This window comes from Rhinatrema bivittatum, chromosome 11 (genome assembly GCF_901001135.1).
Source record: "Rhinatrema bivittatum chromosome 11, aRhiBiv1.1, whole genome shotgun sequence".
Lineage (NCBI taxonomy): Eukaryota > Metazoa > Chordata > Amphibia > Gymnophiona > Rhinatrematidae > Rhinatrema > Rhinatrema bivittatum.
This window is the reverse complement of record NC_042625.1, coordinates 57,393,499-57,413,245: the sequence shown is the minus strand read 5'-3', so window position 1 is coordinate 57,413,245 and position 19,747 is coordinate 57,393,499. Positions and strand designations below refer to the sequence as shown.

The 19,747-nt window shown below is 39.4% G+C and overlaps 1 protein-coding gene across 1 annotated transcript in view; it reads left to right on the top strand.

The window, feature by feature from the left end:
* Positions 1-19,747, top strand: part of SRRM4 (serine/arginine repetitive matrix 4) — a 131,017-nt gene that overhangs the window by 71,588 nt on the left and 39,682 nt on the right. Inside the window, exon 8 of the mRNA XM_029572094.1 lies at positions 10,974-11,287. Within this exon, the coding sequence (XP_029427954.1) occupies positions 10,974-11,287 (314 nt within the window). The remainder of the gene's footprint in view (positions 1-10,973; positions 11,288-19,747) is intronic.

Genomic DNA, 19,747 nt, shown 5'->3' with positions numbered 1-19,747 from the left:
CGGACCTGCAACCCAGGTCTTATAAGCGGATGATTAGAATGTTTTAGTTGACAGTGTCAAAAACTGCAGAGAGATTGAAGAGCACCAACAAGGCTGACTGCTCACAATCCATATGTAGCAGTATCCCCGCTTGGGCTATGTGCTGCATCTGGAGCACTACAATGCCAAGGTTCCTCCAGAAATGGGGGGGGGGGGGGGGGGGGGTTTGAGATCATCTTCCTGGGCCTTTGACAAAGTCATGCCTATGGTCAAATAAATCCAATTACAATCCACTGGTCTCAACTGTTGTGCCAGGGGTCATGCAGGAGGGTCAATGGAACACCAGCATACTGTCCCTCAATGGATTGTTCCAAATGAAATAATGAGTCTTTGGGTTTAAAAATCAAAATCCAGGCAAGAATTGAAAAGATGAAAAATAGCATCAGCAAAATCAAGGTTAGGAAAGCCATGGTCTCCTTGTCCATTCCTCCCCTCTTCAAAGTTCTTTTCTCCCCTGCACCAGCATCCATTTCCAAAAATCCTTCCCCTTGAAGGGTAGGATATCCCTGTTCTAGTTCCAGCATGCAACCTTCTAGGAGAAGGTGACAAAAATTTCCCTTGTTCAAAAACTATAAATCCAAAAGTGCTAACTGTTTAGTCCAAACTAATCTTCAGTGTCAACTCACTACAACAGCTATTGCTGAAATGTCCAAAAACCTCAAAGCTCTCTTAACCCCTTTGCTTCAATCTTTCAGCAGAGGCAAAAAGAACTGAAGCCAAGCCCTTTCAGATACCGGGAAAATCCCTTCTGTCAGGAATTGGCTCCAATCAAAAATCCAAAAGTCATAGTCTCAAGATCTTGTGGAAGGAATTTTTAGACCCTAAGTAAGTTTCCTTAAAGACAGAAGGATCACTCAGTAAATACGGTAAAGCTTATCTTACATTTCTTTGGCCTGAATAAAAAGCACGTGCAGGGAGAAGACCTAATGTCATTCTGCCTATTGACAAACCTCAGACCATTGTAGTAAATGGCAAAGCATTAACAGTCACGAACATCCCAGATGTAAATATCACAAACTGGACAGTGGGTACAGATCATAAACCGCAGATCACAAGGGACACTAAAAGAGCAGGGATCACAGAAGTGCTAGTAAAAGGTCACTTGTCTTCTAATATACCTGTGGCATCAGAGATGTTTTCTACATATCTGAACCTCTGGTACTTTGAGCTAGACTATCTTCCATTTTTTAAAATATCCCTATGCTTATTGCTTACTACCTAGAGGCAATATACTATTTAAGCTCTTATATTAAAGGTCACTTATTCCTTTGGCCTTTTAGTTAAACCCAAATTTCTATTTGAGAGAAAGTAACTTCTAACTTTATCTAATACTTTATCTAATACAGGGTTCGAGACCTGCGTCTCGAACCCTGCCATAAGAAATTCAAACAAAACCTCAAAACCTGGTTGTTCAAACAAGCTTACACGCAATGAACACCGATTAATCTGAAATGCTGTTTACTTGTATTCTTCTTCCCTATCTCCCTACCCCTATTTCTCTCCCCAATTAATATTGCTCGCTGCGAAATTCTCCCTTTTCCCTATACTCCCGACCACTTTATGTTTATGATTTTTGACTTGGCATCAACGAATGGAATAGGACTTTCAACAGTTTAATTGCCTTTTGTTCTTAACTAATTCGCTATTGATTTATATTATGTATTTGTTCTTAATAGCTCTTAAATGATTTATTTTATGTACACTTTAATTTCTTTTGTCTGTAAAGCCTGTTGCTAATTTATTGTTTAATGTAAACCGAGGTGATGTATTTTTTTACGTACCGCGGTATATAAAAATCACTAAATAAATAAATAAATAAATCTACATTATGCTAGTAAAACCATAGAGCATCTTCCTGTAAATGCTAACTATAAGCCACTTGCATAAACCTTAACATTCTCGTTTGATGTGGTTGTCACCTTGTGAAGCAGCTTAGCTTTCTGTACAACTTTAGGCTTTATTTATTATTTACTGCGAAGGAGGAGAAAACCAGAAGGAGGTGGGGGGGGGGGTTGAATTAGAGAACAGAATAACACTCTTTCCTGTGTTCTGTAGACTCCAGCTTGATCTCCTCCTCTTCTGTTCTGTGCATTGCCTGGGAGGGAAAGTGTAGGGCTGAACAGACGTTTTCTGCTGCCCCCCCCCCCCCCCAAATTGTAGCACTCTAGGCAATTACCTAGCTCACCATATGGAAGAACCGACCTGGGGGCTGCCGAGGAAAGGGGGAATGCCTTAGCAGTATCAGCAGGGAGAGGAAGGGCAGCTGAGGAAAGGGGGAATAAGTCAGCTGGAAAGAGATCTATAGGGTATAATCGAAGCAATGGAGAATAGTATAGATTTAAAGGTAAAGCCAGGAGATCATTGATGGCATAGAAATAGTTTTTGCCTGATTCCTCATTTAAAGATGGTTGTGTCGCCTTTAAATGCCAGCACTGATTTGGAATAGTTTTAGTCTTAGAAATCCTGCCTGAGTGTTTTACATGTATATGTATAAATCTCTGCTACTTACAAGAATTGGTCTCAGGGCTGTGATTCTGTTACGACAAAAACCCCTTATTCATGTCCTTATTCAGATTGTTTCTAGGACAATCACAGAAAGAAACATGCATGTGGCATTGTAAGATTTGGGAGCAGAAGGGGTGGTTTTATATAATAAATATATCTATTAGCTACTGTTCAGAAGTGCCATGTGTCTATCATCTGCCTAATAGCTGGAAAAATGTATTGCTAAGCCTTTGGATGGGGTCATTTGAAATGCTGTTAACTTGCCAAGCTTAATTAGAATACTTTCTGTGATTGCAGTTTTGGAATCCAATATGCTACGCTGCCTTATAACCTAGGGACTCACTGGGAATTTTATTTCCTGTGAGGCAAAGGTTTTTATTTCAGTCTTGATTAAATAACAATTTTTTGCCACAAACAATGCCTATAAAAACAGAGGAGTCTTCCTCTGGGGAAGTCTGCTGGAAGAGAATAGGGAAACCTCTTTTATCTGGGGGGCATTTCATTACTGATTAGAATGCTATAAATATTCCAACCAGAGCAAATTAGGGCCATTAAAGGAAAGATTTTTTAAGGCACACAAAAAGCCCAGATAAAGAAGAAAAGGTTGAGTCAAAGGGATGGCTATGTTCATCCCAAGGTGTAATGAGATTCAATATAAATCTTGTATATTTTTTTCCACAGTATGTGAAGTTTCTAAATTGCCAAAGTAGGGAAGAGATCACCAGACTTAAGGAATTCATAATCACTTAAAGCCACATACTGGCAAACAACAGCGAGATCTATAAAAACATGATTAGGGCTGAGGGAATGATTAGACAACTGAGTTGTCATGATTCTCCTAACTGGGGTCCTGAAGCCTTGGAAGGGGATAGTAGAATAGTAGGGTGGAGTGCCCCTTTGTCAATAATTTGAGCTGTTTCTGGTGCTCTGTACTTTGTGAGAAGGCAGAGTTGGACATAATGCAAAGCATTTTTCTTCTTGTTTATTGATTTGTATATCTTCATCTGCCATCATTTACTATGTTACTATTACTAAGCTAACTCTAAGGTCTACTTGTCTGTCACAGCAGTTCTTCATGCATGTGCCTGGTCCAATGCATGAAGACAACAGTGTTCTTTACAATAATATGATGACTGAAAAGAAAATCATCTCATCATTTGTTATTCCATGCTTTTTATATTCTGTGACTGGCAGATAAGCTAAGCCTAAAGCATGGATAAAGCATTTTCCATGATGGTAAGGTTAATTACTCTGTTTTAATAGACCTTGTTTTATGCTAAGAAGTTATGGAGTCTCACCATTGCAATAAAGATTAATCATTTGCACTACTACATCTAGTAAGGACTACTTTAATTGTTCCACGCTCTCTTTAAATATTGCCCATTCTCAATGTGGGTAAAATTATACACATTGTTCAACAACTCATGTAGTTTTACTGCACAGTTTACAGTCCTAAGTGATGGGTTGAGTCAGGAGAGAACAATATGTGTAGTTTTGGGTTTTTAAAACTATATGTAGTGATTCTGCTGGATAGACTACCCAAAGAAAAAGCAGATATAAATCTCTGGGGGTACTTTTTCCTTAAGCAATAATTAAAGTAAAAATATGTATGTAGCTTTGCTTTGATTATTGGTGCAAACCTTGGGTGAATAAAATACCTGTAAAGAACACCAATGCAATCAGTTTTTATTATTGCTCCCATATATTTAAGATATCAAATTATTGTCAGTGCAACTAGCTCACAAACACAGAATTATTACCATATTGGCAATATTTAGGGTATAATAGCACGCAGTATTTAAAATACAATGCGTTATCACTTCCACATGGCATTTACTGCAATGTAAATGCCTAACTCAGCTTGATAAATGAGCCCCTTAGCCTGGCACCTTTTTTTGACATCCTTGAATGTGCTGTTCAATGCCTCTGTCTTGATTTCCTTTCATCTGAAGCCATTCTCAATCCATTCCAGTCCGGTTTTTGCCCTCTACATTCCACAGAAACAGCTCTTGACAAAATCTCCAATGACTTATTTATGGCTAAAAAAAAGGCCTGTACTCAGTCCTTATTCTTCTTGACCTTTCTGCTGCTTTTGACATTGTTGTTCACCATCTACTCCTTCATACTCTGTTCTCACTTGGATTTTGGGACTCCATCTTGTCTTGGTTTTCTTTTTACCTCTCCCATTGAACTTTTAGTGTGACCTTGATGGATCCTCCTCTACTGCCATCCCACTATCAATTGATGTGCTTCAGGGCTCTGACCTGGGCCCTCTTCTCTTCTCTCTGTATACTAATTCCTTTGGTCTGTGATCTCTTCTCATGGCTTTCAATACCAACTTTATTCTAATGAATCCCAGATTTACCTCTGTATACCAGAAATTTCATCAGGAATCCTGTCCCAAATCTCAGCCTCCTTCTCTGACTTTGCTGCCTGGATGTGCCACCGCCATGTTAAACTTAACATGGCCAAGACTGAGCTCCTTCTCTTTCACCCAAAGCCCCTATTTCCTTCTTCCTCCTTGATTTATTTATGTAATCCTCCCAGTCCCCTCAGCTCGTAACCTCTTCGACGCCTCTCTCTCATCTCCACACATATCCAAAATACTATTATAATGTGTTGCTTCTTTCTCTATAACATCACCAAAATCCATCCTTTCCTTTTTGATTACAGTACCAGAACCCATTATCCACTATTTCATCACATCCCGCTCAAACTACTGCAACCTCTTGCTCTTAGGTCTCTTCAATCTATCCAAAACTCAGCTGTGTGACTTACCTTTCACCAAAGTTGCTACACCCATATAATCCCCCTTCTCAAATCACTGCATTGGCTCCCTATCCATTTCTGTATGCAGATCAAGATTCTCTTATCTACAAAAGCCTTCACTCTGCAGCTCTTCACTACCTCTTCTCTCATATCTCTCCCTATACTCCTCCTCGTGCACTTTTATCTATACTCTTCTCTCTATCAACAGTTTCTAACTCCGTGCTTTCCACCTGGCTACACCATATGCTTGGAATGAACTTCCTGAGTTGGTGCATCATGCTCCCTCTCTTGACTTATTTAAATCCCACCTTTTTAAAGCTGCTTTTAAATTTTAACACCTAATCTTAACCTCTGATTATCTTCCTTACAACCTTATTAACCATTTTCTTAATAAAAGCATTATTTGCTCTGTATGTTTCTCTTGATTAGATTGTAAGCTCTGTTGAGAAGTGACTGTCTTTTATATTCACTGCCAGAGGATGTGATTAAGACAGTCAGTGTAGCTGGGTTTAAAAAAGGTTTGGATAAGTTGACTAATAATATTGTATGCCTGCTGGAATAGCCATGTTTTTGAGGCTTTCTTAAACATTTTGGACTCAGGTATAGTTCTTAAAGACTCTGGCCTGGTATTCTTTATTATAGGGCCTGTAACAGAAAAATCAAGGTCCCTTGTTTCACATAAATAGTTGGTAGAAGGTAGGGGGTCTCTAAGAGACCTTTGTTTGCGGAGCATAATTGTCATGATGGAGTATAAATGTACAATGATGATCCCAACCACTTTATGGATTAACATTAGCACTGTATATTTAATTCTTGTTTGAACTGGTAGATAGTGTAGAGATAAGAAAACAGGCATGATATGATAATAGACCCTATAACCTGTCAATACTCTTGCAGCAGAATTCTGTAATAATTGCAGTGCTCTCAGAATATTATCTGCTAGCCCCAATAGCATAAAATTGCAAAAGCTGACTTGAACATATCAAGGTCTGAAATACCAATCAAAAGTACTCTTAGGAAGAATTTTTCAGTGAGAGACAGACATGAGCAAAAAATTAATAATTATTATCCCTTTCTTCTGTAGACAATTTTTTTCAATATCTCTATTCCTTTTCTTCATTTTAAATGTAATCACATAATTCAGTATCATACTGAATTGCATTCAGGTCAAACCTAACTTTGCAGAATCTAATTAAATATAATTATAAATCATAAAATAGTAGGTACTTTGTCAAAAGGCAAGGTATTTCCAGAATATATTTATCATGTAACATTTGGACTTTGAAGACAGGTAGAGACTTCCTGTGGTGTATCTGCTATAAAATAGGAAGGGAGATGAAGAAGAGTTGAGTTTTCTATTGAATTTTCTATTTTATAAAACATACCAGTGCCCTGTTCTCTGCACATGTGCCTAGATAAAATTCCATGAGTCTCATTTGTCAAAGTATATTTCCCATATTGTGCCTCTGGGTGCAACCTTTGACAATTCAGGCTCAGGTTTATCTTGAATTAAAGTAGGCCTTGGACACATTATTCCATGAGACACTAAATTCCACTTATTTTAATGTGCATTGTAAACCTGGTAGTGTATGCACTTCTAACATAATTTCTTAATAGTCAGTGACAATTATCAATTGCACAAAGCTAAGCTCTCAGACAGAAGGATGTAAGACACCACTAAGCCCCTATTGACTGAACAGAAGTGGTGGGGAGAGAGATCAAGGATAGAGCAGGTGCATGGGGCACAGACAGAGAAAGAATCCTGGTAACCCCGGACCAATTACAAATAAAATGCTGTCAAGTTATGGCAAAAGTGAAAACACATTTCTGAGGAATGAAATACAAACACCAGCTGGGAGTGAGGAAAAAAAATGTTAAGAGCTTTATTGTAAGTCTGTAAGATGCCCTGCCGCATTATCATTTTTACTGTAGTCCTAGAGCCAACGAAAGCCCATACAGAGTGCAGCAGGGGCATGAACTTTAGTCTTTCAGTGCCATGGACAGGTCTGGTTTTCTTTGTAATTTGTTTGTGTTAATTTGCATCCAGGCCTGTACCTAGGGCAGCAAAATTCTGAGAGGCAGAAAGCTGCCACTAGAAGCCACTGAAAATCATTGCCAAGGTGCCATTGTCAAGAGTCATTGCAACATTTAGAGCCACTGGGGACCATGAGTTCCAGGAGGAGGCCTAATTGGAGGTCCAGGAGGTAGTACTGATGGTGTTTAGGGGTGGTGCAAAGCTAAATCCGTCATGGCATAGATCCATAAATGAAAGGGGCTCTCAGGAATCCTTGCACAGTCTTTTGTTAAATTTATTTTATGAAAACAAAACATGTCTCACTGCATGTAGGAGAGCTAGTGAGAACCCCTGGATAATGATATGTTTTGTAAATATTTAATCCTGACAGCCATACCGGTTTATTACTCTCCAGGACAGAGTAGTGCAACCCTGAAAGACAGCCTTTAAAAGCATGGGTCAGCTACACAAATGTTTTCCTTAAAACTGCAGTATCCTACTAATCTTTCTTTAACACCTTGCAGAGGGCTTTGGTTTACACTTTTTTCCTTTCTCTTAAAGAAGCAATCAGTGTTTCTGAACCAACCTTAAAATCCTGAAGCAATAGTAACATCTCTGCTGTGACTTAATCCCCATAGCTATTTCTATCTCACTACAAACAGGCTTAACACATCCTCCAAGCTTAATGCCTGTCCTAGAGGATGCTAGGATTTGTGGTTTGTTTGACCAGTAGAACAATAACAGCCTGATTTTTAAAAGCATTTACGCACTTAAAAATAGATTTTACATGTGTAAATGCGCTTTACCCATGTAAGTGGGCTTTTGACAATAGTAGTTACATTTACATGTGTAAATCCTTTTGAAAATTACTCCCTATGGGACGAAGTGGGGTAAAAAAAGGAGAAAAGTAATAATTATGACAAAATAAGAAAAGCATGAGATTATTAGCGGGAAGAATCTAGTATGTGTGGTATCAGCCATAGTGCCACCGTTTATCAAGCTGGAGATAAATTGGATTACCAATTGGCATCATTACTTCCTGAAAGGCTGATCCTGTTCTGCTTTTATGATATTACACACCTGGACTTGAAGTACTGATTGATTTTCATAAGGAAATCAGATCTATTTTAGATCCATTTTGAAACAGTGCCACCTAGTGATGCCACCAGATCAATACATCCAAGCTTGGTTCCCCTTAATGGGAACTAATAAAAAGGAACCAAACTAAAATTAAAACTAAACCAGCAAAAATGCCTGCAAATCAAAAATTAAATACAATACACAGGTAAGAATCAAATGGAAAATAAAATCCAGAGAGGCTGGGGTGAGCAGAGCACACCGTTACATGCTTACAGGCTGGTGAACACACCCACTGAGTCAGTAGACACCATGATATAGTGCTCTGCCCAATGGTGAGAGTGCATCATTGCCCAGAACAGGACTCCACAGTGCACGGGTTTCTTCCTGTACAAGTGTTGCCTCCTGTCTTGTAGATGACTATCTTTACAAGAGCCAGGAGGTGGTTGACAAGAAGGTCCGTCACCCTATACACCAGAGTCCTGGAGTGGAGTGCCCAAAAATAAACATGTGTGGGAAGAAATGCAAGTAGAATGTCATGATTAGGATTTTAAGCAGAAGAAAAAGGCTGCAGTCTGGTGCAAATGAAAAAGGCAAGAAACACAATAGGGAAATCAGAACTACATGTCCCAGCATGCAGTGGAGTAGAACCAGGACTGGATCAGCCTGACCTGAAATAAATGGAGTCAACTGGAAATCCTGTTGAAAAGGTAGCATCCAGTGGCACATTAGAGGTGATTCTGGGATTTTAATACAGTATTGGATATCAAAGTGAATACTGTGTTATTCTGGCCAGTAACACATGAACCTAGAGTGTTTTAGTTTAAAGACAGAGACATAATCAGGTCACAACACCACTCATTTCTAGACCTGGGATAAGCTTAAGTCTTCAAATCCAAGATTAGGGTTTTCCAAAGCTGTAGTGACCCTACAGCCAGTTGAGTTTTCAGGATATCCACAATGAATATACATAGAATAAATTTGCATGAGTCACCAAATTTATCTCATGTATATCCTGAAATCCTGACTGGCTGAGGGGGTCACCAACCTAGACTAGAAGGATGGGACCTAACTGCCCCAATGACCTGGAATTCCACAGTTTCCAAAATGAGGGAAATCAGGCAACTCCATCAACACAGGACCACTGTGATCCAGCATGGATCTACCTCCCTGAAGAAAAGGAGAAACTGCATTTCCATGTATGCATGGGTAAAGCCAGGCCTAAAACAGCCTCTTCAGGCTGACTTGGTTGATCTGGCGACCCTATTTATAATTCCCTCCCCCGCTGGGAAAAAAGGAAAGAAAGAACTAGTAATCCCAGAATGCTTTGGATCTGGCACAAACAAAGACCTGGGCAAGGCTAGTGCAGAGTCCTCTCATTTGCCTTGTCCTTAGTCCCATTCAAGGAAATGAAAGCACACAGCAGAGCAAGGTTTTGAACAAAACGGGTGATAATCATTACAGGTTGGGAAAATCTATCCAGCGGTGCTATGAGGCGTTGAAGAGAAGGTGTATGCTTTTTTTTTCTGTATATTAATGGACTTACAATGCCCGCTCTTCCCTTTTTCTTACACCTTACCTACTAAAGGAGGAGTTCTTGATTGGTAAGTGGATCCTATCCGCAAACACATTAGGGCATTAATTAGAGGAACTAAGGAGAATTCACAAACAGCAGGGGAAAGCAAGTACACAGCAAGACTGTCTGTCTACCTATGTTCTTTTTGTTTTCTTTTACTTTAAGGGCTTTTCTTTTCTTTTTCTTTCTTTTTTTCTCCCTGTGGTTGGTTTTAGTTAAGAGTGCTTTATACAGGGAGGTTTATTTTCATGTGTGGGGCTTGTTTTTTCACTGTGCACAGCTTCTTCCACTCCTTTCCATGCCTGTTCTGTGCTTCATCAAAGAAAAAGGTGTTGCCAGCTGAACTCCAAGTTGGCGTGAGATTGTGACCCAATCTCTGGGGTTTTCAAACTCCCAACCTCATGAGTCATTGAGATGGGAGGTGGAAAACCAGGACTGGCAAGAACTGGAAGGCATGGTGACTCAACTTAGAGAGCAAAGTGCTGGGCTTCAATATCATAATTACATGGAGTTCAGTTTTCAACATTACAACATGTTAAAAGAATCAATTAGGATTTTTTTAAAGTAGTTATTTCAAAAGATTATATAGATTCAAAAGATTTTTTTGCCCCTTAATGTTTAGAAATCAATTTTTAATCACTTTATTTTCCCTTATTTTTGGAAACAAGTCCTTTCTGTTATCATTTCACATTTTTTCTCTTTTTCTCCCTTAGTAATTGCATGCCATGACTGTTTGCATGATGCCTAGATCTCTTCCAGTTATTACAGGAGAAGATGTTTTCTTTCTATTCTGTTCTGTCAGGGGGCTATACTCTCCATATTTAGGGTGTTTTTATCCTTTTGGGGTTTTTAATTATTTTATTGGTTTTTTTGTTTTCCTTTCTTTTTTTTTACAATTTTTGTTACAGTATACAGTATATCATGATGGTAAAAACAATACCGTTATTCATATATTTCAAATGAAAGGGATAATGGAGCCTTTTCTACTTCCAGATACCACAATCCGGAAACAGTGTAGATCTACTGGCCGCTGCCTGCCAGAAAGGAGGGTCCCAGGAATATGACTCAGGGAATGATACTTGCTCCCCTCCTTCCACCCAGCCTGACTCATCCAGGTCAAAGGTCAGTGAAGAGAAAGGGAGCCCTGGCCACGAGGTGTTTGGTCATGCCCTCTCATCCCGCAAGCCTAAAGTTGCCAACAGTGACAGCAGCTCGGATTCAGGAAACTCATTTGCCAGTTCTTCTTTACAGACAAAAGGAACAGCTCTGGATAACCTCTGTCCAGATGCCCAACAAAAACATCAGAGGTGAGCTCTTTGGTCTTTTAACAAATTTTGGTTGAACATTAAGTTTAATTGAAAGCATAGCTGCTATCTTCCTGATTCATTACTGAAAGTGACCCTCTCAGTTATAAAGGTGTAATATAATTGTTGCACTGATCTAAATATGCTGTAGAAGGTGATATCACTGGAATCTTATGGCGATGCGCCTGCATCTGGTCCTCAAGGGGGTGCTGCTGGATTCTATACAGGAGACATAATAACTAGTGGGTTTGGCAGTCAGTCATACTCTGAGCTACTTCTTTTTCTAAAACGCTGACATGTGCTTTTTATAATGGCTCCCTCTCTAGTCACTTATCACCCCATCACCCCAGCACCCAATTTCACTTCCCTAAAACTTAAAGTAATAAGATTTGAGCCTTATAATTCTAAACCCTTTATTAACCCCTGTTTTTTCCCAGTCATCATACTGTCACTCAAATATACTAGAATACAACTTTATTTTCCTTCTCCTTCAGTTACACAACAGGGTTAAGAATTCATCATGGAGTTTGATATTGAAAGCGGTTTTGCGCTGAATAGCCAGATATATAGGAGTTAGCCAGCTATCTAGTGGTTCGCTGAAAATCAGTGGCTGCTAGATAACTGCATAACTCACTTATCTGACTATCTTTTAGCCAGCCAATTTGTGGGTAGGCAGTGGACAGATCTGGGTGGTGCTACGTATCCAATTAATTTAACCGGATAAGCAGCAATATTTGTTCTTATACGCTTAAGTTAATTGCATATGTTAGATCAGCCATAGAGCTGATTTAATTTTGCTAGATTTAACTTATCTGACTAAATAGCACCTTGCCCGTAGATATTCAGCAGCATAGCCATGCCACTGAATAAGCCAGATAAGTCATATCCGGCTAAGTTACTTATCCAGCCACTGTTGAATATTGGGCCCCATAGAGTTTAGGAAATTCTAATTAGCTTCAATGTAGGACTTACTACTTGTTAGAACATGAGACCAGGTTAACAGCTGAAAGAAGCATTTAAGTTTGTTACAGACAGCTTCCATTAATTTTTAGTAACTGCGTTCACAGTTTAAGGTTTCACAAACACCCTCCCTTTCATGGGCTTATTCCAGTGTACTTCTTTAACCAAACCTGCAATTTCTTCTAATAGTCATTTAGTTAATAATCCTGTGTAAACTGCAAACCTTCTAGCACAGGACTCTTGAAACAAAACCCAACACACAGACTTCCTTATAACCATGTTAGTTAAAATTCCTTTTCAACAGTAGCTTTAAGCCATTATGCAGTTGCTCCTAGCAGATCATCAAGAAAAAAATCATTAGCTGCAGGCACTCTAATTAGTACTCTCCAACCCCTTTAACATGCAGCTTTTAATAATAGACTACCAATTAGGGAAGTTCTGCTAACTGCAACCTTCTGAAGTAGTGCTCTTGGACTAAACATACAGCTTCTTTTAGTAAACCAGTCATCAAAACGTCCCTGTTGGTTTCAAACACTCTAGAGCAGTACTCTGGGACTAAACAGTTTTTTTCTGGCAGGAAATTCCTTAACCATGCTTTAATTAGCTGCAACCAGTCTGTAATCCTGCTTTTGAACCAAGCCAAGCTACTTTTAGGGACAATTACTCCAAAAACAAATCTAGGAGCAATGTCAGTGCTTTCTCCCACTATGTTTTATTATTCTCTTAGGAAGATTGGTTCTACTTATGAAAACCCTGATGTTACACTTTCCCTCTGGTTCAAGGAGGAGATTTTACAGCTAAATCATTTCATAAATAAGCTCTCATTGTATCCCTCTAATTAATGAGAGCTTGTTTTATTAGAGGGTCACAGAATAACTGGTCACCAAAGAGAACCCACAGCTTCTACATTCATAAGCTCCCCAATGTTGCACAGCTAAGCTTAGTCTCAATGTTCTTTTCCCTTCAACATAAATGTTCAACAGATTTGTATATAGATCACTTTGGCTTTTTCCTAAAGTCAGCCTTCAGTAATTAAAGTAAGACTGTCTCTTCCTAGATAATAATAGCATTTAATTTAACTTTTAATAGGGGTTTTTCCAGTCAGTCTCAGAGTCCTCCTCTGTGCCCACCACCTTCTCCTTAGCTGGGGCTGGAGCAGAGCTGCTGGGAACTGCTTGCTCTCCTTGTCGTCGTTCCCCCCCCCCCCCCCCCCCCCACACACAGACACACACACATACAAAATGCTACTGCAGATACCTCTTATACATTGAAGCAGCTACCAAAGGATATGTGACTAGCCAACTCATTCATCCTTGCTGGCTTTCAACCAAAATCAGTCAGCAAGGAATTCTGGAAATGTAGTCTTAAACCCAGGTGATCTCAGTTTCTCAGCCCTGGTATTCTCAAACAAGGAAACAAATGCTGCTTTTTTAAATGCAAAATACCTTTTCTACACAGGAACTACTACCAATCATCTCAAATCTATAAAGGTAACTGACATAGGGAAGAGTAAGGGTATCACCGTATGATGTTGTATGATATTGGCAAATCAAGTACAGAACAGGTTTGGAAATCACTTGATTCACCTCTCTACATTTATGTGGGGACAAACAGAAATACAGAGTTGTGTTGTTATGTTATTGCACTGATTATATCATTAGATGTATCATATGTTCCAGTAACTGATGACATTTTCTTTTAATAACCTATACAATTTAGAAACCAGCCCATTGTTACTTGGGCAAGAAATGATCTTTTTCTCATATTTCAGCTCTCTGCTTTATACTGTGTCTTACTATGTCTTTAAATAAAAACATTTTAACTGTAAATATTTTAAATACAAGAACATTCTCCATATCTAACTTTTCTCTTAAAATTTGAATATTACAAAATTTCCATTAGAGATTAACTGACCAACTTTAGAAAGACCTGTTTTATGCTATTTAGAAAAATTCTTTTCAGTGAAACATTTGGGAAAATCCCAAATAAAAATTATAGGAAAAAGAATCAAGGTAAGCTCACATCTTTTTGAAAGCTGCTGTCACACTTGAACTGCAGGCCTAATCACCAAAAGATTTTTCATTACATTCTTATGGGATTTATGTGAGAACTCAAAAACACAAAGAGCACAGTATTGGTCCTGAAGTCAAAATCAAACAGCAAAAGGTACCACCTATAACACTTCAATTCAAATCGGCTCAGCAAAGAAATGTATATATAAAGAGATATACTTATAGTAAAAGCCGCATCTGCAAGCCTGACAAGGTGTTCAAACAAGCAAAGTTGAACCGTCCGGTTTTATCTTCATTTGCGGCTCTTACTGGCTGTGAAGCCTGAAAAGGTGTTTTTATATGTTCAGGGTTTTTATATGTAGTTACAATCCCGTAGAAACAGATCTTAAGTCTGTGACACTGTCCCAACTGTATGAGATGTATCTCTGAGCCTGACAGCGGCTGGTGTTTCGCTGCAAAAAAGCAGCTTCATCAGGGGTAAATCACCTCCTCCTTATGGACGCCAGGTCTCGCGTTCATGAAGAATAACTGCGAGGGAGGAGTCTCAGGAGGAGCCATGACAATTTCCTGTCATGGCTCCTTTAAATTTCCTCTTCAGCCGTGCGTGCGGCTCTTAGTATAGGCAGAGGCAGAGGGGGAGGAGTCAGCCCGGCCGAGGGAACCATGCGGCTGGGCGAGCAGCGATCGTGGCCGTGAAGACAACACAGGAGCTGCCTGCCACAGCAGGCAACTCGGAACTGCCCGACCCCTAGGGTAAGGTTAGCGTTGCCGTGACCGCCAGCCCGACCCTGGTCGTGGCCCGCCGCAGCCAGCGGCCATGACACCCGGCCCCGGACGTGGACCGTCACGGCCAGCAGTCCTAACAGTACCCCCTCCTTTAGGCCTCCCCCTAGAAGGCTTGGGTTTTCCAGGGTGTTCAGCGTGGAAGTTCGTGAGAAGAGACTTATCCAGTATATTCTTAGCAGGCTTCCAAGAATTCTCCTCAGGTCCGAATCCTTCCCACAATAGAAGATACTCCCATGTTTTGCCCCTTTTCCGGACGTCCAGAACCTCTTGTACCTGGTATATGGTCTCATCCTCAGCCCTATGCTGTGGTACTTCGGGAGTTTTCCGGGAAGGCCAAGTGAGGACCAACGGTTTCAGAAGGGACACATGGAAGGAGTTGTGAATTCTCAATGTGGCAGGCAATCGGAGTTGGTAGATCACCGGACCTAATTGTCGCAACACCGAGAATGGTCCAATGTAGCGAGGGGCCAATCTCATAGAAGGAACCCGCAACCGGATGTGCCAGGTGCTGAGCCACACCTTTTCCCCTGGATGGAACTGGGGAGCCCGTTGTCGATGTTGTTCGGCAAATCTCTTAGCGGAGTGAGCTGCTTTGCGTAACATCTGTTGAGTATGGGCCCAAAGCTGTTTCAGCTGAGCCGCCATCAGCTGAGCCGCAGGCGAAGGAACAGGCAGTGGTACGGGCAAGGGTGGCCTGGGCTAACAACCAAAGACAATCTGAAAAGGAGAAGCCCCCGTAGAGGTGCCAGCATGCGAATTGTGCAAGAATTCAGCCCAGAAAAGAAGGGACGCCCAATCATCCTGTCGAGAGTTGACATAAAGCCGTAGAAACTGTTTCAACGTACGATTTGTACGTTCTACCTGCCCATTAGCCTGAGGATGGAACGCTGTGGTAAAATCCAGAGAAATACGGAACTTCTTGCAGAGGTTGAGCCAGTATCGAGCCATGAACTGAGGACCACGGTCTGAGGTAATGTGCTGAGGCAGTCCGTAAAGGCGGAAAATGTGAAGCATGAATAATTGAGCCAGCCATGGAGCAGATGGGAGGGAGGGCAGTGGGATAAAGTGGGCCATTTTTGAAAAGTGGTCTACCACTACCCAAATCACAGTGTTGCCTTCAGATGGTGGGAGTTCCACAATAAAGTCTGTGGAGATATGAGTCCATGGTTTCATGGGAACTGGTAATGGTTGTAAAAGGCCCCAAGTTTTCCCTGTAGGAATTTTATGTTGAGCGCAAGTTGGGCAGGAGTCAACATAAGCTCGTATATCCTTTCGCATCTCAGACCACCAACAGTATTGTTGGAGGAGTTTTTCAGTTTGTACTTATCCAGGATGACCCGCTAACTGGGAATCGTGACCCCAAGCCAATACTTTATTACGGAGTCTTTTATTTATTTTTATTTATTTTTATTTCCAGTCTTTTTAGGCACCACTGTTTTACCCGGTGGAACCGTGAATGTAGCAGAAAGAATAATGCGAGCCAGGTCAATGATATGCTGTACGGGCTCTTCAGTATAGTCGATGGAGAAGGATCTGGATAAGGCGTCAGCCTTAATGTTTTTATCGGCTGGTCAGTAGCGTAGTTCAAAATTAAAACGTGTGAAAAAGAGAGCCCAACGAGCTTGGCGGGGGTTCAGACCTTGAGCTTGCTGAAGGTATGTCAAGTTTTTATGGTCCATGAAGACTGTTATGCGATGTTGTGCTCCCTCCAACCACTGCCTCCACTCCTCAAATGCCAGCTTAATAGCGAGAAGCTCCTTGTCCCCGATGGAGTAATTGCGTTCTGCCGGAGAAAATGTCTTAAAGAAGTACGAGCAAGGATGAGATGTTCCCGATGCGTTGGTTTGACTTAAGACGGCTCCAACTCCCTCTGCAGATGCATCCACTTTTACAATAAATGGGAGTCTGGGATCAGGATGTTGAAGACACGGTTGTTGCAGGAAAGTGTTCTTGAGCACCTGGAAGGCTTCTTCAGCCTCCATGGACCAAGTCTTGATGTTGGCCCCCTTACGAGTCAGGGCAGTGAGAGGTGCGGCTAGCTTAGAAAAGTTCTGAATAAAACTACAATAGTAGTTCGCAAACCCGAGAAAGCGTTGAAGTGTGCATAGTCCTTTAGGCTGTGGCCACTCTTTGATGCATTTCAACTTGGAGGGGTCCATTTGAAAACCCTATTTGGAGATAATGTACCCCAGGAAGGGTAGTGATTCTTTTTCAAAAGTGCATTTTTCAAACTTGGCATATAGTCTGTTTTCTCTTAGTCATTGTAAAACCTGAACGACATGTTGCCGGTGTGACTGAAGATTGGGAGAAAATATTAGAATGTCGTCTAAATAGACCACTACGTAGTCATAAAGTAGACTGTCGCAGCCAGTACTCCTAACATTAAACTCACCTGTCTTTAAAACATCTCACACTGAATTTCAAGTTATAAAAGGTATAAAGGATGACACCACTATTATGATCAAACCGGCTGAAAAAGAGGTTGGGGTAGTTGTTATAGCTACAGCATTGTATGTCTGAAGCTTTTTGACAATTACAAGATCGGGAATATTATCTCCCTTTGATATCTGATTCACAGATGATTTAATAGCAGAATTATGTGATATTTTACAGTTGTATGTGTTAGAAAAATTAATTGATGTTAAATTTGATTTTTTTGTATGAAAGACATCCAAGGATACTTCTATTTTACATCGTACCCAAGGTTTATAAATTTCTCATTAGGACTCCAGGTCATCCTATAGTGTTGGGCATAGGTTCTCTCTATTTGAAGGACCATTCAAATGCAATATATAGATAGTTTTTTAGAATTTTCAGTTGTTAATATGCCTTCATTAGGGATTCATATCATCTTAAAACTATATTACAACAACAGACACTGCTGATATAATAGCTTTGTATGTCAGTATCCCACAGGAAGCAACTTTACTTATAGTGGAAGAATCACTGATTGATGAGGGAGGTACATCATAGTTACAACAATTTGTTAAGATATTATCATCTGTAATTCTCCCTAAAAGTTTTTTTTTAGCTTTGGTGACCAATTATATCAGCAGGTAAAAGGCATGTCAATGGGGTGTCCAATGGCTCCTTCAATAGCTTGTCTAATGTACATTCTTTTGAAAATAAGTACATCTATACATCTTCATTTTGACAATATATTGTCAAAATTGGAAAAGATTTATATATTATATATTTTTTTTTTGTCTGGTAGCTTTAAAAGACTTCAGTTGTTTAGTCAATGGATGAATCTAAAATTTTAATTTCATTTCCATAAAGAATACATTTCATTTTTTGATCTTATGATATATAAAAAATCTGTTCAATTTGTAACATCTATATGTTGAAAACCAACAGATAAGAATACATTGATTCATTACTTGAGCTTTCATCCTAGAGTATTAAAAGATAACATTCCTATTAGATAAATTTTGAGATTACACATGTTATGTACACTGTATTTCAATATTAGAATATAAAATACAAGCAGGAGGTTTATCGTGTCAGTCTGTACAACGTTGATATCTTAGATCCAGCATAAAATGAGCATTTAAAAGAGTATTATATGCTAATCAGGAAAATTTGTTGGTTAATTTGGATAGGTTTTCAGCTACTCATTTTATATATGCCATTCCTTTTTCACAGTATTCTAGCTCCATTAAGGCTAGTATTTGTAAACATTGGCACATAATACAAGGTGAAGAGATTTTTAGGGAGTTCCCTTTATTTACGTGTAAGAAGAATTGCAATTTATGTGAATTATTTACATCTTCTACACTTAGATAATATTATAAAGGAGGAATTTGGCCAATATATATTTGTGGTTCCTGTTCTATTTGTCCACATGTGATGTGTATTTTAACTTTTGAACATCTGCCACTGTCAAGTAAATATTTGCTTTCCTGTTCCTTTACTTGTCAATCCACTCATGTGGTGTACGTGATAGTGTGTCCCTGTGCACATATTTATATTGGTCAGACTCATCGGTAGGTTTGTGTCCGTATCTTGTAGCACTTAAGTTGCATTTGGTCAGGAATCCTCTTTACCCTAAGGCATTCAATCAAGATTGAGGTATGTAAATCTAAACATACCAAGTGTTAAATCAGAACAATGAACTTCCCAACCAACATCAATTGCATCCCCCAAAAAAGGAGTAACATTCAACAAAGATTTCAACATGGCATCAGTACAACTAAATAAGTATAAAGGAAGACTTTTAGATTAAAAGGCAATGAAAACCATATATCATGTAATCAAAGCAACAAAACACAAAAATTATATATTAAATAATATATATATATATAATATTTTTTATTCATCCAAAAATACAAAATATATATATCTCAATTTTCAAAAAATGTGTCCACTATATATCAAACAAAAAAAATCTAAAAAAAACCCATGCATCACACAGCATACACATCCACACATACCAGACATATATAAAAAGGAAACTTTAGGGTAAAAGATGTAAAATTTCAAAATTGCTGAGAGAAAAAAGTTGTACAAACAGAAACTTGTTAAAAAAGCTGAAAGTTCTGCTTTCGCCTGAACGTGCTAAATTCAAGAATTGAGCAAAAGTCCCCCAGTGCCTTTCACACAAGATTTTGTCTGCATACTTTATTCCCTTTCTAAAACTGCTGGAAATTAATCTTTGGACAAATTATATGCATCTACGAAACCGGGTCAACAAACTGTCTTACAC